The sequence below is a fragment of the Salminus brasiliensis genome, chromosome 19, assembly GCF_030463535.1.
Source record: "Salminus brasiliensis chromosome 19, fSalBra1.hap2, whole genome shotgun sequence".
Lineage (NCBI taxonomy): Eukaryota > Metazoa > Chordata > Actinopteri > Characiformes > Bryconidae > Salminus > Salminus brasiliensis.
Window position 1 is genome coordinate 10,423,907 of NC_132896.1, and position 26,838 is coordinate 10,450,744.

At 40.8% G+C, this 26,838-nt stretch overlaps 1 protein-coding gene across 1 annotated transcript; it reads right to left on the reverse strand.

The window, feature by feature from the left end:
• Nucleotides 1–1,821: 1,821 nt before the first annotated feature.
• Nucleotides 1,822–15,140, reverse strand: sparc (secreted protein, acidic, cysteine-rich (osteonectin)). The gene is made up of 10 exons (XM_072663812.1): nt 15,053–15,140; nt 7,131–7,200; nt 6,731–6,757; nt 6,236–6,323; nt 5,461–5,582; nt 4,435–4,555; nt 3,679–3,812; nt 2,718–2,866; nt 2,400–2,548; nt 1,822–2,304 (listed from the first exon to the last, which is right to left on the reverse strand). Exons 2-10 carry the CDS (start codon nt 7,185–7,187, stop codon nt 2,276–2,278), a joined length of 876 nt encoding a protein of 291 aa, XP_072519913.1. The 5' UTR covers nt 7,188–7,200; nt 15,053–15,140; the 3' UTR covers nt 1,822–2,275.
• Nucleotides 15,141–26,838: the final 11,698 nt, after the last annotated feature.

Consider the following 26,838-nt stretch of genomic DNA (forward strand, 5'->3'; position numbering starts at 1 on the left):
CATGTATTGTAGATTACTATTGCTACTATAGAAACTACTCATATATTGTAGATTACTATTGCTACTATAGGAACTACTCATATATTGTAGATTACTATCGCTACTATAGAAACTACTCATATAGTGTAGATTACTATTGCTACTATAGAAACTACTCATATATTGTAGATTACTATTGCTACTATAGGAACTACTCATATATTGTAGATTACTATCGCTACTATAGAAACTACTCATATATTGTAGATTACTATTGCTACTATAGAAACTACTCATATATTGTAGATTACTATTGCTACTATAGGAACTACTCATATATTGTAGATTACTATTATAGGAACTACTTATATATTGTAGATAACTATTGCTACTATAGAAACTACTCATATTTTGTACATTACTGTTGCTACTATCAGGCATTACTCATATATTGTAGTTTACTATTGTTACTATAGGAACTACTCATATATTGTATATTACTATTGCTACTATAGGAACTACTCATATATTGAAGATTACTATTGCTACATTAGGGCACTGATCATACATTGCAGGTTATTATACCATAGGGCACTGCTCACCTTGTATATATATATATATATATATATATATATATATATATATATATATTTATTTATATATATATTTATTTATATATATATATATATATATATATATATATATATATATATATATATATATATATATATATATCTACATATATTGTAGATTTCTATTCCAGCTTTAGAACACTACTCATATATTGTAGATTACTATACTGTGCAGCTATTAGTTTCACTAAGGAAGTACTATAGGAATATTTGATGAAACAGTACTATAGTAAATGTATAATTTCTTAAAATGTTGAAGGGTTATTACCCAGTTACTGCTACTATAGACTGTAGATGCAGTCCCAGCTTGCTGATTTTTATACATTTTAAAATGTTGTTGTGGTCTTTTTTATTTATTTATATTTTTAAAGCAGTTCAATGCAGGCCTCTTTTTTGCTTCGAAATAACCTCTTAAGTACAGGCTAGTGAAATACCCTCTCATGCCAAAGCACAGCAGAAACATTATATAAATGCCCGCTCCACCCTCAGCAAAACTGCAAACATGTGTGTGTTGCAGATCTGAGTGCGTTGTTGTTTCTTTCTTAGCACATGCAGTTATTGGGTTTATACGGCAGCCTGCTTCACAGCTTTTGCGGCTTTGGTGTGTCCTTAAATGCCTTTGTTTCAAATGAAATATGACAATTTCACAGTCTGACCCAAATGATGAGAACAGGAACCAGGGAGAACTGCACACAGTGAACTGAGCAAAATAAAGCTTCAATATAAAGAACTCTAAAGAACAAAGATGAGCAGTTTGTAACTGTAGAAGCAGAAGGCAGGCAGTGAGCTATCCAGAGCTGAAAGATGAAACATAGAGAAAAATGCATGCAATGTTTGGAAATTTCAGTAGCTTTATTCATGTAAAGAGGTTCATAGTGCTCACATTGTGGCAAATACTGCAAACGTACGTGAACAGGTCTGTGGGAGAGGTTTCTCATCCGGCGAGAGTCTTTCCCCTTTGAGTTCAAAGAATATTTCCTTTTGTTCAACTTTCTAAACACTCTACATGGTGCCCTGTTTCTTGGTCAAGAAACGACAGGCTAATAAACAAACAGGCTTTTTTTTTTCAGGGCTCAAATTTAAAGGAGCTCTCCAAAATCTAGCGAATATCCAAATAATAAAAAAAGAAAGAAACAAAAAACAGTGTATCCCCCACCGAAAGAGTGCAACAAACCAAACTAAAAGGTTTATAAAGCAAGCAGAAAGAATATTTATTTGGAAACTTTATTTATGTCTTTTTTTTTTTTACAAGTTCACCTCAGTAACTCCGAATTGACATTAAATTCAAGCCCTGATTCCTTGAAAAATATGTATCTCTTTGTGCATCCATAAAAAAAACACCTTTCGACGTACAAAGTCCATCATGTTTCTCGACGTCACCCTGCTCTGCCCGTTCAAACGTCTACTCAGTTCCATCAGCTGGCTTTAGCATTTGCACAATATTGGGAAAAAAAATGACAACAGCAAATAATAAAAAATGGGACATTATCACTTACTGTGATGGTTAGTGTGGACTGTGCATTTTCTTTTTACAGTTTTTAATTTTAGTGGTATACATAGGTTATTGGAAATCGCAATTAGCACCATTAATGTGATTTTAATTTAATGGTTAGCACCTCATCCCAATAGTAGGCTAACTAGGAAGCGTTGATGGTGGCCATGGTTTAGATGACAAGGTCATTGTCAATGTCCTCTGCAAGCAGAAACACAAAGAGAGGAATTAGTGAATACATTCATTCAACCATCTGGAAACAAAGCATGTCAAAAAGTGGGAAATCCGAAACGTACGCTCTTTGATGCCGAAGCAGCTGGCCCACTCCTCCAGGGCGATGTACTTGTCCTGGTCAGCGTCGCACTGTTCGAAGAAGTTGGTGGTACAGTGTTCCATTGGGATCAGAGGGGCGCGCAGGGGAGCCAGCTCGGTGTGGGACAGGAACCTGAAAAGCACACGTTTCGGTCAAACACTAGCTTTACAGGTTCCGATGGATGTGACTTGAATGAGCTGCTGGCTGTTGAATACTAATGAAAACTGCTGCAAAATAAGCCACCATAGTGTCTGCTACAGGCTGCGAGACTACAGCTTTGGAGAGGTTGATGGGAACATACCCATCAATAGGGTGCTGGTCAAGCTGGCCGAACTGCCAGTGCACAGGGAAGATGTACATGTTGTAGTTCTTCTCGAAGTCCAGGGCCAGCAGGTCCAGGGAGTGCTCGCCAGCCTGCAGCCTCTTCTCGTTCTCAAAGATCTTCTTCACCTGAATGTGGAACACTGAACTTTTAGAGAACTGAGGACACTTCTGTTGTCAACAGAGGCATTCATATTTTATATAAATACGTTTTATATGAATATTAGGTTATATAAAGGTTCCTAAGTGGTTCTTTGAACATCCCATTTACAAAAATAGCAAAATAATAAACACCAACAACTTCTATATAATTAATAATAATAATAATAATAATAATAATAATTAGCAATGGATAGCGCATTGGACTTCTAATCAAAGGTTGTGGGTTCGAGTCCCACCAGAGTCGAGAGTGTTTCCTATTATCCCAACCTCACATGTGCAATAACCTGTAAATAATATTGCTATTGCTTTTTAAATTCTTATTTATATTGTGTATATAGTGTAAATTATTTATCTACATTTTTTTGTAACTGAGTGTCTTGCTATCCCTTTCTGCTGTGCCACTGAGAATTTCCCCACTGTGGGACTAATAAAAGATTATCTTATCTTATTATAATTATAATAATTTAACTTGATAAAATAATTCAAAGTAAAAGTAGAAATATAGTATTAATTATATAATCTAATACTTTTATAAGAAAAAAAAATGCATACATAAAACATTTAGGATTATTTTACTTGGAAATATGTATTTTGTTGGAGTACAAATGGTTCTTTATGGAACTAAAAAGGGTTCTCACTGAAACCATTGAAACCATGTTGTTTATTTTCTGTATAATCCGCAGGCTGATGGTTTGGAGCAGTTAATGGCCTGTCAGTACATTATAATGTAAAATAATTCCAGATCATGTGAAGTCAGAGAGAGAGAATCTAAAACACACCCTCAGCTTCTGCTTCTCGTTAAGCAGGTTGTTGTCCTCATCGCGCTCGTACAGAGTGACCAGCACATTCTTCAGCCAGTCTCTCATGCGCAGGGGGAACTCGTTCAGCTCGTTATCCAGGCAGGGGGCAATGTCTGGGGAAGACAGCCAACAGGAACACTTAGTAAAAGCCAAGCGAAAGCTGAAACGCCACAAATACCAACATGCTTCTTAACACACTCTGTATACTAAACGTCTCGACAGACTGTAATAGCAAACAGTCAATTACAAAACCGGGAAGCGTGCCCTTGCTAAATATATCCTTTGGCTGAATTACGACCCCACAGTTACAACTGTGACGGTGTTATTAACTAAGTCACTAACGTCAAAACACATACGCTTCTCTTAGTTCATCTGCAGCTCAGGCACCCTGCTTCGTCTGCTCTGCAGCAGGCCTTCAGCCGCAGCAGGAGCTCCATCTGAACCTTTCGGTCCAGCGAGTTGGCCCAGCCCTAAGAGATTTAGGAGGGGATTCTCTCTGCTTTGTGGAGTAGAGTAACACGGGCTTGCTAGGGCCTGCCCTGTGCTCAGCGTGTGCACGGCCCTGCGAGGGAGGCCTCCAGCCTGCAGCTCATCAATCACAGCAAAGCACTCGGTTTCGCCCAGCTTTTACAGCCTGCGCCACGACTGGCTTAAATGTTAAACATCCTCTGCGGCAAACACCCTGCTCTTTTGCTCGATCACGTTTTTTTCAGCCCTGGTGACGCACACACTTACATTTGCAGGGTCCGATGTAGTCCAGGTGGAGCTTGTGGCCTTTCTTGGTGCCCTCCAGGGCGCACTTGGTGGCGAAGAAGTGGCAGGAGGAGTCATAGGTCTTGTTGTCAGTGCCACACACCTATAAAGTGCAAGAAGGCAACACTAAATGCCACGCTCTCCAACCTGGCAGGTTTAGATTGCTATTCATCAAAGAGCTAGGTACGCCTGCCAGCGAAAAGTGCATTGTCATAGCAACTCGCTAACTGAATATTTATCAGACGCACAAATATTCTTTTCATTCAGAGTTCTGACTTTAGGAGAATGCTGTCCCTGCAGTCCTAGACATCGCTGTCAGTGTTTATTTAAAGCCTTAGAGACAAGATAGTTTGGTGTCCTTGGTTTGATTTTGTAGCTAATGTAGCTAACCAGCAGGGTTCTGTACAGTGGCTTGAACTGAAAAGGGTTCTTTCACAATGGTTAGACACTTTTGGTGATATTTACTACCATGTTCTTTAAAGAAACCTTGTACAAAGGGGTCCATTTAGGATTTACCTCTGAAATTAGCATATAATCATCACAGAATTATTTTGTACCTCATTAAGTTGTAAAGTTTTCTCAGATAGGCTTGCTGATGTGTTTTCCGACACTGTATGAGATTTGGTAGCTAGCTAGCTTTGAAAAATGAGCTAGTTCAGACATCAAACGTCAGGCATCAAGCTGGCAACTACTAGCTACACAATGTACTTTTGTCCATTTGTAAAGGCAACATAATGCTTTGCAGTGTCAGAAAAGACAAAAACAAGCATATGCAAGATCACCTGACATGCGTGACATGGTACCTATGTGACGATTTGGACATGCATTAGCCTTGTAGAGCCAGCAAAGCAAACCAATGAGACAGAACATGTCTCAGATGATCTATTAATGATATATTAATAGAATAGGGGTAAGAAAACAATTTTGAACAGTTGACTTTACATTAAGCTGGATGTGTTATTGTAAATGGCTTCGCTTTCCAGAGGCTTAGCATTCGTAAAGACTCACATGCTCAAACTCGCCAACAGGGGCGGCGCAGGTCAGAGGGTCCTGGCACACACACATGGGCTGGTTGCTGTCATCGACCTCGCACACTTTGCCCTTCTTGCAGTGATGGTTGAGGCAGGGATCTGAAGAGAGGGAGTTTGGTAAAAAAAGGAAAAGCAGGTTTTGTTGATGTTTCTTTTCTCTTTCTTTCCCTTTTCTGGTCAAGCTATTTTGTGGCTGACGGACACGTCACATTGCTGGATGTGTGGCACTTGAGCTTGGTTGTCTAAGAGCGTAGCCTGGATAACCCATGATTATAGCTGTCTAGTTTTGACTTATGTGCAGTCTTTCATTACCAGGGGCTTTGTAAGTGTGCAGCTGTATAATTTACTCAGCCTAACAAAGCATGGTGGCACGGGATGAAAATGGCAGTATCCGAGTGGCAGATGACCTATCCCAGATTTCATTTTAATAAAGTAAAGCATTTCAATCTGCAGTCCTCATAACAACAATAAACTGGCTGGGGAGGACCTATCCATCATGCTTTTGTGAAGTCATAAAACCCATATATTTTACATATTTACACCTATTCAGCCTATAGCTGTTGCTAGTGCCGCCACTTACATATATTAGTCTTAAAGGCACAGTAAAAAAAGGCCTGTTTAGGAGATAAAAAGTTCAGAAAATGGTTATGTAAATATAAATTATGACATATACAAACGTCATCGTCATACAAATGCAGGATACGGACCCTTTCGCTAAACAGTCTGACATGCATAATGATATTTACACTTACTCTCTGCAACAACATCCTCCACAACCTCGATAGCCTCATCAAACTCCCCGGTCTCCACTTGGACTGGGTTGGCTCCCACTTCCACTCCCTGGATGAAGAGAAAGGGAAACAGCATTGTTGGAAACAGCCTATATTGCCAATGACGTTTGCACAATACTCTTTATTCTAGAAGCTGCTAATAGAGAAAAAGACGTTTCGATGGAAACCAATGGGTGTGAATGGCCTACATTTCTAACCAGGCCATGCAAAGAGTGGTTTTGAGTCCAAAAAGAACAGACGTGGGAAAGCAATGACACATTATTGTGGATTTAAGGCCCTGGAGGACTTATAACAGGAAGCTGTACATGTGCATACAAAAAGACATCTGCTGCCATATAGAGAAAAGGCCTGCCACTTATGACCAATGCAAAGCCCAGCATAGCTTAAAAGCAAACCTCCCCACAGTTATTCTTAAAACCCGATATTTGGAAAATATCCAAATAAAATGGGTCTTACCTCCTCAACAACTGGCTCCTCCTCTGCCTGCAAAATAAATGGTAATGTATAAATACTTCAAACTTCACTGCTTGTAGGTTGTGTTGTTGTGATTAGATGTGTACTCTTTTCAAAGTCCTTTATGCTGACTTCAGCTACCAAAGGAGTACAGACACTGGATTCTTTTAATTAGCTTAAGCAAATAAAGCTCCTTGTAAAACCACTGAATCATCATGTTCACTTTTATTAGAACCTTCAAAACACACACACACACACACACACACACACACACACACACACACATAAACTCACTGTTTAGCTACGCCATTTGCACGTAACAGAGTGCATATAACAGTACGCCATAGCTACACAACACAAACACAAACATGCAGTATGGTCTCAGTAAAGGTTGTGAACTTACTGGAGCAGCGATGGCCTTTCCAGCCAGGCACAAAAGGAAGACGATCCACACCCTCATGTTGGGATTCACCCTGCAGTAAAAATGGAACAATTAGCTGAGTTTAACCCATATAACATTTTTCACAGTGTAATCATGACTACTATATATCTAGCAGCTACTCTGCAGAGAAGCTTTACATGCGAGTTGTTGGGAAAGCAGCCCCCCCCCCAAACACCAGCTGCTCTTTACTATGTGGGGAAATTCGAATGATAAATGGATTGACAGAAATCTTAAAAAGCAACCCTTTCATATTTGATTTATTTTATATTATTATAAGAGATTTTTTAAAGACACATTTACATGAAATACATGGCGTTGATATCGGCAAGATTTGAACTGTGATATTCTGTAATTAGTCATTCTGTAATTACTATTTATTACACAACACATATTAGAAGCTTAGTTTGTAATCCCACAGACATTAAGTGTGTGACTTTTGTAAAAAAAATCCCTAGTAACATTAGTGCGAAGGGGATTACTGGGGGAATGGAAAGGGGCGTGGCAATCAGAAGTAACAATTTATTATTTCATATATTTTTTTGACCATTTCAGAGATACAAATCGCATTAAAAATTGGTCATATGATTTACATTTACACTTGCTATCTACCAATCTGGGAGGCTGAAGGCTAGCATATGCTTCCTCCAGAACTCGTTAAATCAGCCACCGCAGTTCAACATGCTTGGAGGAGAACACTGACTACCAGTTCTACCCACCCAGAGAGAAAGGGGCTCTCAGCCATGCATGGATTTGATATTGCCAGGGTTTAAACTCTGATATTTTAGTCTGTAATTAAAATGCCACTTCATACACAACACAAATTAGAAGCGTAACATCAGAAGAGTTTGTAATCCCACAGACATTAGTGTGGGACTTTTTTTTGAAAGAATTACATAGTAACATAAATAAAAAAAGGGATTATTAGGGGCATGGAAAGGGCGTGGCAATTTATCATTTCATTTTTCATCCCTCCCTAAAATCAGGCCCTGGATTCAAGATTTGCTTACGACAGTGACAGTATGTTTCCAGAAGCCAGAGCTCGTAGGCTCTACATTGTCACATTTCCCGGCATGGCAGCTCACTTCAAGCTGTGCCTCATCCCCCATTCCCGCTCAAGTCTGTCTGAGCTGTGAAATCAATATTACTCCTATTCACGCTTCAGATTTCATCCGTGTACTAGCCTTTGACAGACGGGATAACAGCTAGCATTTTCCCATCAGACCTGCCCCGCATGCTATTTGAAGGACGACTGCATGCCCAGCAGTGAGCCTGCTCGACTCTCGCATCTACAGGGAGGCCAGACGGCGGCGGGCGATTGAGATAACAGCTGTGAATGGCTTTGTACTGCTAGGCCCACCTCGATCTGCCTCTAGTTTAGAGGGGTCCCTCCAAGAGATGCTGGATTCTTCACTACCCTGTTGGTCGATAAGGGAACTCTGACTGACTGAAAGCTCACTCCACTCCTCTCTCTTTCATCTCCAGCAGACTCTCTTGCTCGCCACCCCCCACCCCCTCCCTTATCCTCCTCCCCTCCATGGAGCTCTGCAGCTTTTGTTTATGGCTGGGTGTTCAAAGAAGCCATGGGCCTGTTGTCATTTCAGTGATGGTATCAAGCGATCCTTGCTAGATGTCTAAAACGCAGCATTGATGCAAGCCAGACAGACTGTGTTTTGCTTTGTAACTATGCAGAGAGGCAGTCGTCAAAGCGTCTGTCCAGAACTGCTGTGAAAACACAATGAGACGTCTCGCCATTTATGAACATGAAAGACAAAGACCCATCTTTCCACAAAATTGCAGGGATGGCTCTGATGTTTAAGGACTCTTCTCAGTATGAACAAGAGGAGCATTCAGTGGCTCTTTCACTTTGTTCTATACAGTTTGGTGGCGTTGTAGCATATAGACTGTGGAAGCTCCTACGTGATGAATTATTTGCCACTCCTCAAGCCGTGATGGATGTGTTATCACATGATTGAATATGGAGAGGGATTATTGAGCTTTATCTGTACGTTCATAATTGGCCCAGCTGTAACGTTCTTGGGGGGATTTATAGGCTCCTTGAAAGCACTGACCCATGAACAATTTGCCCAGCAACTAACTGAAAAACTCTTGGCTCTTGGCTCTCAGCCACTTTAGGATGGAGGAATTCTTGTGCTTGGGCTAACAAAGAGCTCATTGCGCGCCTCACATTCTTCTGCAGAAATGAGTCCGAAGAGATTTTTGACATAAATGCAGCATTGTGTTTACTGTGCTATTGTGCACAACATGCACGTCATCAGTCCTAGACCGTTCTGTCACACTTGCTTTTCATTCACTTCTAAAGGTTCCGAAACGGGCCCTGGCTTGCATGTACAGTTCTGGTGTGGAACTTTTAGACTGAGCTGGATTTAAAGGGTAGCCTGAAATTCCATTGGCCACCACAGTCATTTAATGGGCCATTTTATTTTTCTATTTCAATTTGCTGTCAAATAAAGTTGAACTGCTATCCAAACTATTCCAGGTACCAGTTGAATGTGTTCAAGGTTGATTGTCTATATCAGTCAAGGTTGATATGTCTATTTAGTAAAAAAAAAAAAAAGTGTTATCTAGCACAGCTAAATGTCAGCAAGAATGCTTGGAATTTTGTAGATAGCATAGAACGGGTGTATTTAATCAAAATTCGTAGCTCCAGCTATAGAAATTGTTCTCAAGCAAAGGTCCAGAACATTTTCATGTCTAACTTGCATTGTGATCCAGTTGTGTAATCAAAGTAGCTAAATAGTAGTTAAATCAATATTTGATGTATGAATGTCAAATTCAGTTACAAATACAATTACAATTCAATATATTTAAACATTTCAATATTTATTGTTAGTAAATGCACAAATCTGATTGCATCATATGTGATATTTACAATGCAACGGTCTGCAAGCTTCCTGTGCCTGTGCTAAACATGTACTGTAAAGGTCTGAACACGGACTCCTTATTTAAGTTTTACTTAAGGAATGAAGATGATTAACAACTATTTTGTAGATTTGCATTTTCAGACAAGGATTTAAAGATGAGTTTCCTGTAGATAACAGTTAAGAGGGAACACCTGCTAGCTTGTTATTTGTGGTAGCTAGCTAATGTCTCTGACCAGAGGAGTGTACGTTTATTAACTAATTAGTAAATAGTTATTTAGTAATAGTTAATAAACAGTTATTTGTAACAATTGTACTGTCATTTAAGATTTTCCATATAGAATATTGTTGTTACTGTCATGTAAAGAGAATGTAGGCTTTACTCCACAGTAGGAAAACTGTATTTTAGACATTGAAATGGGTGGAAATCCAAAGATTTTGTTAATAAATATGTATAATCTATGTATCATTGTGTTATTGTATTTTATCATGACTCATTTATGATGTATTTGTGCTTTGGCTGAATCATGAAATTATTTTGTGTGTTGGAAGGGGGGCTGTGTCTCAGCTTGGCCACCTGAGTCATTTTGGATCCAACACAGCATTTAGATGTGGAGGTCCTTTGGGGCTTCTTTAAAGAAACATCCACTGAAGAACTTCTTTCATGGCAGTGCTCCAGTCCTTTCGGACACCTTTGTACTTTGAAAGTTGAGCTACTTTGAATTCATCTGAAAAGCTGGAGCGAGATTCACAAGCTTTTTCAATTGTACGTTATGAATCTCCAGGCCCATCATTAGGTGGGAGTGTCATTATAAAGATGGTGAGCTCATGAACACTCTGTTCCGAGACCAATCCTTTAGCTGCAGAAGCTTGCTGTGCCGATGTGGCACGATCTCACATTTCTCTGCGCAGATGCAGACAGAGATCTGCCAGACTGGGCTGGGACGTCTGCGTGTCAGGCCAGCCAAGCCTGGGACAAGCTCAGGCCAGGCCTCTTCCCCTGTCTGCTTTCACTGGAAAGGGAAAAAAAGGTCTTGTGCTCAGGAACTGATGTCAGTCAGACAGCCTGAAGCTCTGGACTTTGGAAAAATACAGAAGCCCTGGCTTGCCCTGGAAATGCTGACTTATCCAAACGTGGCACACAAGAAATCTCTCCAAACGATCAGGGAGGGGAGGGAAAAAGGTGTTTTTTCATCAGGAGCTGCGTCTCGTCTGTTTAGGCAGACTGGGAATTAGAATCTTGGCAAAAGCGAGCAAAGGAAAGGACTTAAGGACCGTCTCCTGTGTTTGGCCTAGAGGGGTCAGTCTGTGCCCTTCCAGAGGCGTTTCTACATTTGCACGCTATTTCTTTTGCCCCGATGAGGCGAATGGCTGTTAGCTCGGTGGACTTTGCTGACGTAACAGCAAAACACGCTGTTTTATTTGGAAAGTCACGCTCATAATCAAACAGGCTCGAAATTAGTTGACGGCAAAAGGCATAAAGGCCGTCTTTTTTGCTCTCTATTTGATTTAGGGGTTAGTTCAGTAAGCAAGCAAGCAAGCTGTGGGTCGTCAACTGGGAGGAAAACAGAAACACACAGCACTGCTTTTGACCTTTTTTTCAGGCAAAGGATTAGGAAATTCTTTCTGCTATTCCAGAGTGACTTAACAGGTGGTTTGGAGCCTGGAAAAACAGTGGCGCTGAGACACTGAAGCCACAAATAAGTGGAGTTTTCTTCCTTTGCTGAAGCAGTTCACCATAGAAACAACCCAACGGTTCGTGTGCAAAACAACACTCTGCACCCAGATGCATGAATAAATGGACTATGCCTTTCCTCAGAATCACAGAAAACATCTAGAGATCTTGGGTGGCTGCTTCTTCAGTATAATTCAGGGCCTCTTAAAAAGCTCCAAGCTAATGTTTAGACCTCTTAGTAAATGGTTAGGACCATAATCAGTGCCCAGTCCCAGGCTCTTGAGCTCAGGGGGTGGTACTCAGCTTTGATTTATGGTGCAGGAAACCACTTGGCTAAAAAAAGTAAACTCCTGCGCAAGCCACCTGTCCATTACCCGGCAATTATTCCCCTGTGTCTGGGCAATGTTCAGCGATTATGCAGAAAACAAGTCCCATCCCTGTTGAAAAATAAACATGGAATTTGCCAGCAGGGCGGCTGCTGCATGGAAATGAAATGATCTGAAAAAACCTGACAGAAGTCCACAAGCTTTAGAAAAACGTAAACCTGGCACTCAAAGAAAGACCATAAACTGGCGCTAGGCGCTCTGTCCAAAAACACCACAGGTGTGTTGGTCAGGGGCTGGCTTTGATGGTCTGCGGTCTGCAGGAAATGAACATTTCTGTCTCTCCCTCTCGACCTAACCTCAACCGCTTTTTCCTCTAGCTTCAGATGGGCCCCCAGGTTCTGAGCCTCCATTTCATTCTAAAGAGAAAGGTGAGGAGGACGAAGGAGCCACAGAGTGAAATCCCATCCTTTGTTGAAAAGGCTGCCATTGACACGCCTGACAGGAGCTTAGAATTGGACAAAAGACAAAGACGAGAGGCAGAGCAGAGCCCTTGCATCGGTGTAACCTGAGTCTGCAGTCACCTGACCTCTCGGAGCCACCCTGCCCATCCCCCGCCCCCAGCCCCCCAGCCCTAGCTAACTAAAAGCTCTCTGTGATTGCTCTACTCAGCTTCCATCCGGTTCCTTGAGTCGAGCCAAAAGAACAACAGCTGAACTCCTCTATCTCCCTCTATCTCCCTGCATTGCCTTATTAGCTTCTGAACTTGAGAATGGTGTGTCAGAGATGATGAGGCATGCATGTTTATGTATTAATTATAACCATATTCGTTTAAACCAGCGGTGAGTCTCTTGTTTATTCTATAGCTCGTAAATGTGAGAAACCTTTTTTGCATCCTTTTATAATTCAATAGAATTGATTTGTGGAGCAGAAGTTGGGTTTTTCAGTGCAAATATTTGTCCTGATTGGCTTTAATGGCAGTTTTCATCTTTCTCATAGCTGGAGGAGCTGATGGAGACTTTACAAGAAGCAAAAACCTCTGATGAGAAGATTCACTTGAGATTGGTCGGAACACCGAGATATTTTCTCCAAATTTCCAGGCTTAAATGATCAGATGCCAGATGTTCAGTGAGGTCTCAAACGTCTAGACATTCCACATTTTTTTAAAAGCACATTTTCTATGTAATTTTCATCTCTCCTCAACTAACCTTTCTTGTTTTCCATCTTAGCAACTAGGTTTTCCATAGACGCTCTTTTTTATATTGTGTATGAATTGTCTGTCCAGATCTTGTCTGGCTCCATGCCAAGTGTCTGGCTTGATCTAATGGTCAGTCTCCCTTTGGGACTGCAGCAAACCTCTTCTCTCTCTCTCTCTCTCTCTCTCTCTCTCTCTCTCTCACCCGGCCTGCCACTGCAACCCTGAGAGTCTGTTTCTTTGTTTGTTTGTTTTTTTTTTCTCCTGCCCAAAGCTGCTTACGTCTGTCCGCCGTTATTTATCTTGCAACTTAACGTTTTGATTCACATGTCAGTGTCGCACAAATGGAGCTGTGACGGCATATGGGCAGCAGGCCTATGCTGACTGCCCGAAAGCTGTCTTTTTAGGGTTGCCACACATCTCCAAGGCCCTGTGGTATTCTGGGCTTGTTTTTCAGCCCTTCTCCGTCCTTCTAAAACACGTAGGGACTTTTAAGGATCAGCCATTATCTACTACTTGTGGAGGAAAACAGATTACCACATTAGCCTTCACCCAATGACTGTGAAATGCTAGACACTCTCTGTCTGTTTTGGGAAAAAAGAGAATCAGGGTGGGAGAAATTGAACATCTCTCAGTAGGCTTTGCTGAATAACAACTCAGCGGGCAGCAATGTTTCCCCACCTAAATAAATAAATAAACAAACAAACAAATAAGCAAACATCCTTTGATTAAACTGAGTGGAACATAGCTGCCCCCCCCCCCTTTTTTGGCACCAGTCGACTGTCTTCATCGAACAGCAGCCCTTCCTGCAGCTGTGGACGCTCGGTGTGTTCTCACGACATTCTGTGCTTGTCAAGAGAATAGACATCTGTACAGTCTTAATGCAGGCCCCAACAGCTGGTGAGAACTGCCATGGTAACTCGCATTCCTTTTGATGGGAGTAAGTGGGAGGGAAGGGGACCGTGAAAACGAACCCTCTCTCTCTCTATCTCTCTCTCTCTCTCTCCATTCTCTCTATCTCTCTCCCCCACAGGCTTTGTAGCTCGATCTCCCCTCCCCCCATCTCCCACACTACTGTGTCCCCCCCTTCTGTTGCCTATGTGGCACAATCCTTTGCTACATTGTGCTAGACTTAAAGTGGGTGTCATTTTTAAATTGAGATGAGCTCTGCAGGAGAAAAGCTTAACTAACTTTATTGCAGGGCTCCTGAACTGAACGCAGCACTCCGGGTTTCCCAGAAAAGGGATTAAGGCTAGTCTCAGACTGCATGGCATTCTGAATGGAGATTCTATACTGAACAGAAAATATACACTCTTAAAAGTAAAAGGGCTACAAATGGTTCTTTGAGGGATGTCACAGGAGAACCACTTTTGGTTCCTTCAGATGTAAAGGTTCTTTACCAATTTAGAGGATTTTCCTACTAGCATTTCTGTCTTACATACATGGCTCTTAATGGAACCAAGAGTGTAGTCCAGAACTAGGTTTAGACTCACACAGAGAAACACAAATAACTCCATATTAACACAGACAAACTCAGTGACCTGTAGTCTATTGAAATGTAGCACACATATGAAATAATAAGGCCCATAATAAGGCAAAAGGCAGGGAAAAAGGTCCTTTCTGTCAAAAAGTGAAACTTTTACAGGAACAGAAAACTCTTTAATACAGGTATGTCACTGATTACTCAGACAAAGCATCAAATCAAAGATGCACTATCAGTGACATTTGACTGCCTGTTACATTTTTAACAAAGACACTGGACGTGGGTCTGAGGTGGAGGTAGAGGTGATGGGGTGCAGCAGTGTTCTTACCTTCTGTTCGGCGAGCCGAGAAGCCAAAGCGAGAAGTCAGCTGGTGCAGGGGTCTGGAACTATCTAACAGCAACACAAGTTCTCAAAGAAGACATTTGCAGTGGGCAGGCCCTGTAGACACCCCCCCCCCCCCCCCCCGCTCCACTGGAGTGGGACGTCCCACAGTTAACTCTATGTATCCAGCTAAAGATCTCAGTTCCATGCAAATCAGGCCTGCTAAGCGTGTTTGGACAGGGCAGTTATTTGTACTCACTGTTAAAAGCAGTTCAGTTATTTACTGAAAGGAAGGTTTTAGGCTAAACTGTATCGTTGAGGACATGTTAAAGGTTGAATTTGGTAAATCACGAGGGGTTTATTTCAATTCTGTTGATTTTTTCAATTGTTTGCATTTGAGAGAACACTATTGAAACAGGATACCCATTAACAGTGATGGTCTACATTGTACATGGTATTTCTCTCAGTACAGCTAAGACTGATACAAATAATAATACTCATAAGTAAATAGCATGTGCATGGCATGATTATAGTCTCATATGGTTGGGAGATTGAAAATTGCTGTTTGGGTGTTTGCAAGTGTTTATTTCTGTGTTATATGTATAGATGTTTGTCTGCTGGACATGGTAATGCTACTAAAATAATGTACCTTGAAGAGTAATTGTTATTTCACAATATCATTGCTGTTGGAACCAGTTGGATTTTAAAAAATGTAACTTTACAGGATAAGGAAAAACTTAATACATGGAGTAAATGGAGTATTTTATAATATCATAATATAAAGTTGTTGTTGTTGTTTTTTTCAGAACAAAACCACACATCTCCAAAATAGTATGTTTACAGGGGAAGCAAAAACATTATTTACTAATAATAGAAGTTAATGTAAACATATATCTTTTTGTTTGTTGTTTTGTTGTTTAGTTTGTTGTGACATTTAATTTTATCTGGTTGATTCAAATTGCTGGGACAAATTAAAAGTATTGGGACACTTGATTCATTGTTTCTTCTGAAATCATGTATATTTAAACAGATTTCGCCCTGCTTTCGCCCAGGGAAGGCTTTCTGCTAGATTTTGGAGCATTTGATTGCATTCAGTGACAAGAGTTAGTGAGTGTTAGTGAGACCAGGATGTTGGATCATCTCCACCCCACCTCATTCTCAACTCCTCAACTCATCACAAAAGTATTTTGTTGATGGAGCACCAACCATCATTCCACTGAGTTCCACTGCCCCACAGCTCAATGTTCAGGGGTTTGATACCCTTCTAGCCGATGCCTGGCTTTATATTTCATAGTGCCATTAGGTCCATGTTTATCTACTCCAGAGAGTCCTATTCTGTTGGCAGTACTTCTCTACATTGGTATCAGAAATGGGTGAAGCTTTAAGTAGCTGAATGTATTTATTAGAATGGGTATCCACAAACATTAGGACATATAGTGTATTAAGTTTTTGGTGATAGTGGCAGTATGTATAGTCTGAAGGGTCCCATCTCAGTGCTGGCACCCTAATTATTCAGAGTTTAGGGTCACTTTATGTTCAAGGTACAAGAGGACTTACTGTCATGTTGCAGGGGTGGTATAGTGGGGACAGCTGTGTGTACACAGGCAAAACAATAGAATGTGTGAAATACTGGAAATGAGGTGGATAACAATGTGCAAGACAAGACAATGGGCCCAAAAGACAAGGCAGTCCAGTAGATACATGTGACAGGATAACTGTGTACTTTTCCTTAAGATCAGCTGTAAATGCTGAGTTCAATGAACGTCTTATGGCTGCCCTAAATTGGAAAACAGCAAACGGGATGAATAAGAAGACTGTAAAGCTCTTTTACAGCTTGTCCAATCAGGGTCCAATGCATTTTACTAACTGACGGCACGGCCTGCAAGGCAGGCTCCCTCTGGATGTAGGAGTCAACTCCCAAACTCATGTGACTCATCCTCAAATAATCTCGTTTCTGTTGCTTCGCAAACACATTCTCAATCACTTCATTTGATATAAACATGTGTGCCAACATGTTTAAAAGGCATGTATCTAGACCTGCTTCTAAGGGAATGCTATACGGTTCAATTCTTTAAAATCCTTGTCATAGAATCAAATTCCTCAATCCATTCTTACTGTTCTTACTAAGTGTCTGTGTTTGTGTGTGTGAGAGTATCTGTGTACCACGGGTTGCTGAAATGTACATCAGGCTAAAGTAATCACAGCAGCTCTTCAATTTAGCTTTCAGCCTCTTTGCCTCAGACACGCTGGTCAGGCAGAGAGACTCTCTGCGGTGGATTGCTAATGTCTGTACTTTCCCAGCCTGTGGACGAGTAAAGAGAGAAACATCTGGATGAGAAAAGGCTGGAAAAAACAGCAGCTATGCAACGTGGCATTTTCCATTCTGGCTGCGGCAGACAGAGCGAGCTGGAGTGGGAACAGGCCGTGGTGGTGGAGGAGGTGTAATTACTCAGGCTCTCTCAAGCTGCAGACGTGGCGCTGTCTATGAAGCCTAACAAGTCTTCACATGGCCATGGACTCACTGGAACACCCCCCCCCCCCATTATCCACACCCCTTAGTCTAATCATAATTAGGTGTAATTTTACAGGCTACCATCTGAAATTGGATGCAATTGTACGTGGTTTGCTTTAATTCTGTACTGACACGCTGTTGCCAAACAGGAAGGGATGCTTAGAGTAATGTGCATTCATCAGATTTGAATTATTTCATATTATTAAGTGCAACATATTCATATTTCAAGTCATATGCATAAAACACATAATGATTGACCAGTCTCCAGTAAGGGGTTCCCACTTTGTGGCAGTTGCTAAGTGGCCACTAGGTAGTTTTTTGCAAAGTGGCTTACTAGGTAGTGACTATGGTGTTGCTTCGTGATTGCTAGTCAAAGTAAAAAGTGATCAAGATTTCGGTTTGCAAAGCACCAAAACAAGATTATTTTAGGATGAGTCACATGAGTTCACTCTTCATCCAGAGGGAGCCTGCATTTGACCCTGATTGGACAAGCTGTAAAAGAGTCTTCTGATTATTCCCATTTGCTGTTCTCCTTTTTAGGGAAGTCATAAGATGTTCTCCTCAGCATTTACAGAAAAGTGCGTTTCCTGAAGAAAATGCAGAATGGTTGGCCAGCTTGCAGTAAGTGGTTCCCACTTTCCGGCAGTTGCTAGGCTGTTGTTGTGTGGTCACTAGCTAGGTGGTTGCTAGGTGGTTTCCACTGTATCCCAAGGGGTTGTGACAGTGTTGCTAAATGGGTGCTATATCATTGCCTGGTAGGTCCAAGGGATACAGAGAAAATGTGATTGCTTTTAAAGAAAAATGAGCTGGTAGACCAACACCACCACCACAACTGCCCCCATCAGACAGTCAGCACACAAAAAAAATCTGCAAATCAAACTGGTGAATCTGCTGCTGTTCTTCAAAAACAATGGACTTATAAGCACAGCTCAAAGTAAATGGTTCCTACTTTTGGGCAGTTGTTGGGCTGTTGCTACATGGTCTCCAGGGTGAAACCCTGTTTTCGGTTAAAATGACTAGCCCAGAGTCCAGACCTCAACTTTATTAAGATGAATTCTGGGACTGACCTTTGTAGGTGTGGCGAAATATTTCTGCTGATTTCTGCAGACATACTGAAAACAGTCTCCCGAAGAGAATGGAAGCTGTAAGAAAAGTAGAAAGGGTGGACTCATTAAATACGGAAATATCTGATATTATATTTAGTTGTTGAGGCTCCTGTGTAATGTTCCTTTAAAATACCCTGTTATGTTCATACAAACACTGCACTTTATTACCACACAGTCCTTCAATTGAATGTTTTTATGTTTGCTTTGGAATGCAGCTTCTATTTCTTGCCCCACAAACATGGGGGGTGTGATGTATTTTGGACTGCACCTTTTCTCTAGCCAGTTTATGGGAAATACCTCTATTGGGGGCCTGCCTGAAAACAGAATCTGTATCGTGCAGCAGACGGTATGAATCTTTCTGACCATCATTTCCTCAATAAAGCGCCACAGACTCTTAAAAGGATCACAGCCTCAGTGGACGATACAAGGCCTATATTCATCCTGCTTCCTGTTTTTGCCCCAGTGTAAACGCCGGGCACATCAAATCCTGCAACGGCAAATAATATTAAACATGGGACTGGAATAAATTACAGCACCTGAGTTTACAGTGGAGATAAACCAGACGTGCCACACCTCCACGCAGTAAACAGTAATATGGCATGACCTCCGACCTCTGGGAGGTGCTAACAAAAGCAGAGTAAAGGTGTGAGTTTAGGTGGGGTGTCAGTGGAAATCATTTCATATTTAAAAACATGATAAAAACAAATGCACTAACAGCATGTGGGATGACATAAGCTGCCCTGCCTGAGGTAGAGCACACATTCTCTTTCATTACATCACCTCACAGGCAGCCCGCACAAAGCAACACAAAGCAAGAGGCTTTTTCAGCACAAGGATCATCATTGTCTCAGATTATTGGTCTGGGTCTGTAATTTTGAAATGGACAGCTCAGCGCACTGGCAATTCTTTCTGTCGTTAACCTTTAGAAGAGTTATACTGATGCAGGGAAAAGTAAGTGAACCATCTGAAATGAGCTGGATTTCTGCTTTGGTTACTAATAAAATGTGGTCTGTCACAATTATAGACAATCACAATCTAACTAAACTAACAACAGACACACACAGTTGTACTGTCCATGTCTTTTATTGAGCACAATGAGTAAACATCCACAGTGCAGGCTAGAAAAAGTAAGTGAAGCTTTGTGCTAATGACTTCTACAAGAGTGTTGTTCGTCAAAGGACCTGGATGTTTCACCATTCCTCTCCTTCTTCTCAGCACAAATACACAATGCTATGTTAAGAGAAAAAAACAACAACACCGCACTGCTCCAAAATCTCGTCCTAGCTGCGAAGCATGGTGGATGGAGCATCATGGTTTGAGGGTGCTCTGCTGCCTCAGGGCCTGGATGCCCTGTGATCCATGATGAAACTAACACATAAAACCACTGGTATATAAATCAACTAAAGAATGGTTGAAAGGAGATTTGGGTTTTGGAATGGCCAAATTATGGCCGAATTAACCCTTTTGAGAAGCTGTGGTATGACTCGAGGAAACATACACGACACATGCAAAACATCCTGGAAATATGAACTAACTGAAACACATTTGCAGGGAGGAATGATCCAGAATTCCTCTGTAATGTTGTTCAAATCTCATTTGCAGATGTGTAAGGACCTACAGGTTATCAAATTCAAGGGTTCACTCACTTTTTCTAGCCTGCACTGTGGATGTTTACTCAGTGTACTCAATATAAGGCATAAACTACACAACTGCTTGTGTGCTGTTAGTTTGGTTAAATCCAGGTAATTCCATAGGGTTTGTTTATTTTTTCTTGCAACCGTATATGGTTTTGTTAATAATATGTGATAGTATATATATATATATATTAACATATTTAGAGTTATATTAAGTCCATGTTATTTAAATAGCTATGTTTGGCCCTGCTCCCTCCTATCCCTTTGTTTCAATACGTTTTAAGGAACAATTGTTTGTAATGTTAACAACAGTAACAATTAACAATAGGAACGGGTAAATAATGGAAAGAGGGTGTAAAGGAGCCTTTGTTGGGACCTCTAATGCAGTTAGAGCCCAAAGGAGAAAGGCTCTTCAGCAGGATGCATGCTTTAGAAGCACAATGGCTGCTCATCCTTTCCTTCCTCTACTTACTTCCTTAAGAGTGACAGAACTAAAATGAAAACATGTGGGGGATCAGTCAAGAGACAGATGGAGCGAGCGAATGGGACGGTGAGCATGGCGAGGTTGCATTGTCTATAACTTTCTCCTGCAGCTGTTAAGTGGGTGTAATGGCAGCACGGCAGGACCGGGGGTACAGCAAGGGCTGTCTGCGGCGGGGCCACTCCCAATGCCAGCGTTTGGACCTGACTGCTGAAGAGGAGGTGACGTGTACAGTGGAGACCAAGCCACTGCTGCACATTCTGTTCTGGCCAAGCAGGCTGTCCGCAGCCGGCTGATGAAACAACAAGAAGGAGTAAAGTGCAGTGCAGTGGCTAAAGAGTCTCATGGCTATGGTTAGGCTGTGCATATGTTGCAACTGCAGAGACTTTAAGGCCTGATGAGATAAGATGAAAGCTTTCAGTTTGATAAGAGTTAGTTCAAGAGCCCTGAAGGTTTGAGTCTTTTTAGTTTGAATGACTGCTAAGCATGTATAGACTTAGGAAAGAATTCTGTCTTTTGTAGTTTCATCTGTTTCTAATTGAATCCATTTCCACAATATTGTAATAAAAGTGTCAGTGTGATGCATTTCTAATATTTAACTTGGCTAGTGTCAGCCAGACTGTCCTCAAAAAACAAGCTTGCAGCGAATGAATTTCAATATTTCATTTATTCCTCAACAGGAAAAGGCAGTTTAGCAGATTAAAGAGCTTTAATAGGTTGGTGATTAGAATATAAATGAGTCAAATGTTATATCCCATTCATGTACTTATATTGCCACATCATCACTTTTGCCTCAAAGGCCTAATCTGCATTTGATTACTGACGTAGCTGGTCTGTCCACTAAGTGACATTTAAAGGAGTTATACCTCAGAATCACTGGGTCTAAATTTCCACAGATAAATAATTATAGTAATACTGTATATTGTCTGCATCTGTTGAACTGGTAAGCAAAACGCCTTTTCTGGTGTAAGGGTTAGCAAATAGGCCTTGACTTAAAACCTTTGGTGCTTTAAAGTATGTGACTGGGCAAAAAATGTCCAGATGCAGTGTTACAAGTCGATTTACCACACTGTTATTTTGCCTTAGGATACAACACACTATTTTTTCTTTTACGGTGAACTCAAAGGAACAGATGAAAAAAAATTATACGCTCTGCTCTGATTGGCTTTTTTGCACCACCGCAACAGCTTACAGGAGCCACATAGCCTAACCTAGCATCGTTTTAGGGCTGTAAAAAGAACAGTGTATGCTGAGTGTTTTTTGTAATCATAAACATCTCACCTAGTTTTACTGTCCTCTCAGTGTCCTCCTGGCACAGTGTGTGGTTACCTAGCTAAAGAGACTGTTAGCTGGGTTAGCTTTTAGCCTAGCACTCGCCTAGCACTTGTTCACGCTTCTGAGTTTCAGCTCATCACACACTGCTTTTGAGCTCCCGTAATGTGAACACTGGCACAGGCAAAGCCATAGATGTTGGGAAAAATAAGATGGAAAAAGTGGTTAGCAATTTAGCCTAGCATGGATTCCCACTCGCTTTCCCAGATTTTGCTTTGTCTCACATCTCGTTTGAGCTTCTGTCATGCAGACAATGGCACAACAAAAGAGGTGGTCGCAAGGCCTAGTTCACTTAGCAGAGTCTGGAGTATCAACAACACGTGTTCGTCCTTGACTAGGGCTAGCAGAGCTTTCACTGTTGGTCTTAGTGCAGTTTTGGGGGCATAAATAAAATTAGCCAAGACTGTTATGTAACTAGAATCAAATGAATTTGAATTGGCCCTGTTTGCCAGCCCTGTTATGGTTGTGCTGGATTTTTAAAAAGAAAAAAACACGTGTGTGAGGTTCATAGTTTGTCACTTCAATGTAGCAAAATACATTTTCACATCCATTCTACATCACCTATGATACCTAATAGCCTGTTCTGTCAACATTACAGTAGATTCTGTTTGTGTGTATAAGGGTTTTCATATCTGCAAATGTTGAGTTTCTCAGCCATGCCAGGACCTCATGGATTCCAAAAGTGGCTCTTCTATGGCATCACTCCAAATACTCTTTTTGGCAGGTCGCAAAATGTGGACTTCTCTTAATGTTTACCAATAAACTTGAAGGCTATTAAAAGAAAACCGTGTGGACAAATGTGGACAGTGAGTTGTGGAGATCACTTACAACTTAAAAAAAAAAAAAATCAAGCCGTTTTTTGAGACTTCTTTTTTTATCAGCTCGCCTGACTGCACTTGCCTCTACCTGTAAGGCAGGCAAACATTCAGCCTTGCATGCTCTGCACACTTTGAACAGAAAGAAGGAATGTTGCTTTGTACCCCTGAACCTTGCATTTATCAGGGGATGCCTTCCTGGCCTGCTATGTCACTGTATTACCCAGTTTATCAGGAAAATCGAACGCACCTTCTGAACTGATTCTGAAAGATTCCACCATGCTATTTACCATATGCCGCATCCTCTGTGGAGCTCATGTTAGCATATACTAGCTTCTTTTGTGTGAAACCTATGAATCTCTTTCCTCTCCTCTGCTGTTTTGGCCTGACGCTGATGCGTAATTCCGATCTTGCGATAGCAGCAGAAATCTCAGTGTTTCCTTTTAAAAGGAAGAAGAAAGCTCCGTTCCAGCATGTCTGCAGGTGCTAGTTTCTCTTATTATTTTTTTTGTAGATGGTTAGAGTGGAGCAGAGGGCAGTCTAAACAATATTTTGTTGATTGTCTGGCTATCTGGGATACAAAGAATTACAAAGTATACACCATACAGCAATGGGGGAATCCTCAGGGTCTTCTTAGCCTTCCAAGGAAGCCTAAAGATTTCTGAGAACTGAAAAGTATGCATGGTAAATCTCGAAACACCCAGTGGAAATGTTCAGGATTTTTTCTCTCTCTGTGGAATCGAGGCAGTTACAGCCAAGCAAACTCTCATATTGTTGAGGCCTACATGAACTGAATAGAGTTAATTACCAACATAATTAGGAATTGACAGCGAAATCAAGCTGTCACATTTTGATTTCCAGTGGGTTGGATCGATTCTGTGTCACATAACATCACTCCAGACCTTCTAAAAGTCCTAGATAAGTCACAGGCTGTGATTAAGAGCAGTAGCCTTTTGGAAACATAAATGGTTTAGCAGCTTTAGTATGACAGATTGCCAGTTTTGCTCATCCATCCCAACATTTTACCTCAGCAAACCAGTGTTGGGTTTTAGGCGTCTGTCTTCCAGAAATCAAATCACTGCATCTATAAATCATAACAGTTACGCTAATCTATAATTGCTGTCGGAGTGACGGTAACATGAGTTTATCCTCATCCTCAGTCATTTTAACTGCCTCACACAGACGCCTTCGTTTTCAATGCTACCATTTTCAACTATTTCAGGCTTTCTGTAATGATATAAGCTTAGCAACAAAGCTTCTGAACACAGTTCACCGTTATGCTGTCAGCTGTTTATCTGGACTTTTAGATGAAGAGATAGTTTAGCCCTGGTCCCAGATGCAGTACTTGAACAGTAAGTAGCAAAACAGTCACATGAGAAAGTCTTGTGAAAGCTGTTAGGAACAACAAGCAGTTTAGCAGCGTAGCATGTTGTTGAATTCGGCTTATTAGAAATGTGTTAGCCATTGAAAGAAGTTTGTGAAGAACCCTTAATTCATTACTTTATTCATTATTTTTAACTCGGTGTGTAAACATCTTAATTATTCATTAATTTCAAAACCAATCATTCTGGCTCTAAATGGCTCTAACCATAACCTGAAAGCATTACACAAATACAGTGGTATTAAAAAGTTTGGCCACCCCTGATCATTTTGATGATTTTCCTTTATTAATCATTGGCTGTTCGGATCAGCAATTTTCAGTTAAATATATATATCATATAGCAGACGAACACAGTGATATTTGAGAAGTAAAATGATAAAGTTTATAGGATTTACAGAAAGTATGTAATAATTATTGAAATGAAATTAGGCAATTGGCCAACTTAATGGATTCTCCCGTCTATGTAGGTGAGGGGGCAATGAGCTTACAAAACAAATTTTGTGTTCCAATAATTAGTTCTAAAGGTATTCAAATCAATAAAAACGACAAGGGTGCCCAATAATTAAGTAATTATTGCACACTTTCTGTAAATCCTACAAACTTCATTTCACTTCTCAAATATCACTATGTTCATCTGCTATATGATGAACTATATAAATGAACTGAAATTGCTGATCCGAACAGCCAATGATTTATAAAGGAAAATCATCAAAATTATCAGGGGTGCCCAAACATTTTCATACTGTATAGCTCTGAATGTCTGAAAAAACCCTTTGGTCATTACATGCACGGTTCCAATTCAATGAAGCAGTAGCGAGAGCCATTCCGAATGCAGTACAGGTGCTGAATGGTGACTGTTAATACTGGGTTATCTATAGCAGGACTTCAGAAAGGGTTTAGATAACATGCTCACACCTCAAAACACAAAGTTGTATTTAGTATATTTGTATATTGTATGTTTGTATGTATAAGAAGAATCTTCTTTTTCTGATTTGGACTACATGTGCACAGTCTAGTTGCTCGTTTGCTGCCTATGCAATATTGCCGGCCAACCAACGCGCCTGGAGGGAAGCATCACATACCTGGATCCAATGCGCTAGCCTCCAGACATCAGTGACAGCCAGCAGCTCAGCAAAGCGATGTGGGGGAAGAGCACCATCTACCCACACTGGAGAGAGCAAGGCCAATTGTGTTCTCTCTGGGCCTCGTCTGCCGATGGCTAGCAAGCATGATCGGGATTTGAACCAGCGAATCCTCTGAACGTAGTGACAGCGCCTTATTCTGCTGGACCACATGGGGCCCTATTTAGATTTATTTCTGTTATTCTAAATAATTTTCTTGCTGGTCAGATAAATAGCATATCTCATATAGCTTCTTTAATAGCTTGTTCTCGGATAGCATCTCTCATATAGCTTCTTTAATAGCTTGTTCTCGGATAGCATCTCTCATATAGCTTCTTTAATAGCTTGTTCTCAGATAGCATCTCTCATATAGCTTCTTTAATAGCTTGTTTTCAGATAGCATCTCTCAGATAGCTTCTTTAATAGCTTCTTCCCAGATACCTAATACTTTTACTAGATGTAATTATTAGCATCATCTCACATTAATTGGCTTAATGTTATCAAATCTCTCATTCAGGCATTTTCATTTTTCAGAACTGGAGTGCGCTGAATGGAGTGCGCTTCACATGGTTGACACATCAGTTCTGCTCTCTAGTCTGCATTTATTTACTGCACATGATCTGAAGAGAAAGCTGGAATACTTTTTTATGCTGCATATTTGTCCTTATCAATGCAGGGACAGTATGTCCTTGATTATATGATTAAATGATCTCAGCCTGCCAAGGTACACAGGATATGAATGGAATATTTTTCATTTGGCTACACACTGCAGCCTGCTGATCAGATGAGGATGGTCAACTGTTAGGAGAAGCCTTCATTGATTTGATGGATCAATTCAGCCCCTCTCTACTTCAGATGAAACACTTTTCTTTAAAGGTGTTATAGATTGCATGTATTCAGTTTTGTCCTCCTGAAAAACCCAGCTTGAGACCAGCTTTTGCTGGTAGCTGGTTTTGGTCTAAGCTGGTCTTTCATGGTCAAGGTGGTTGAAAAGCTGGTTATCCAGGTGAAAACATACCCTACACTGGTAAGCTAGCTGGTTAACCAGCTCTTGACCAGCGTAGGGTATATTGTATTTGATTTTGGTCATGCTTGGTCATGCATTGGTCAATGCTGATCATCCAGCTTGGAGATGCGGTTATCAGCATGGTCAACCTTGGTCAATAACTTCCTAATGTTTAAATAGTAAGTGTGACTTTGGTTAGCAAAAAATGCTCAGACCTAGTTCAGACACCAGTTAAAACCCTGCTATTCTGCCTCAGAATGAAACACATTGTTTTTCTTTTTATGGTGGAAATGAAAGCTCTGCTTTTATTGTTTTTTTTTTTTTTGTTTGTTTTTTTACAACCTTCAGGGGTTCAATGAAGCCAGGTAGCATAGTATAGCTTTATTATAAACATTGTACAAGAA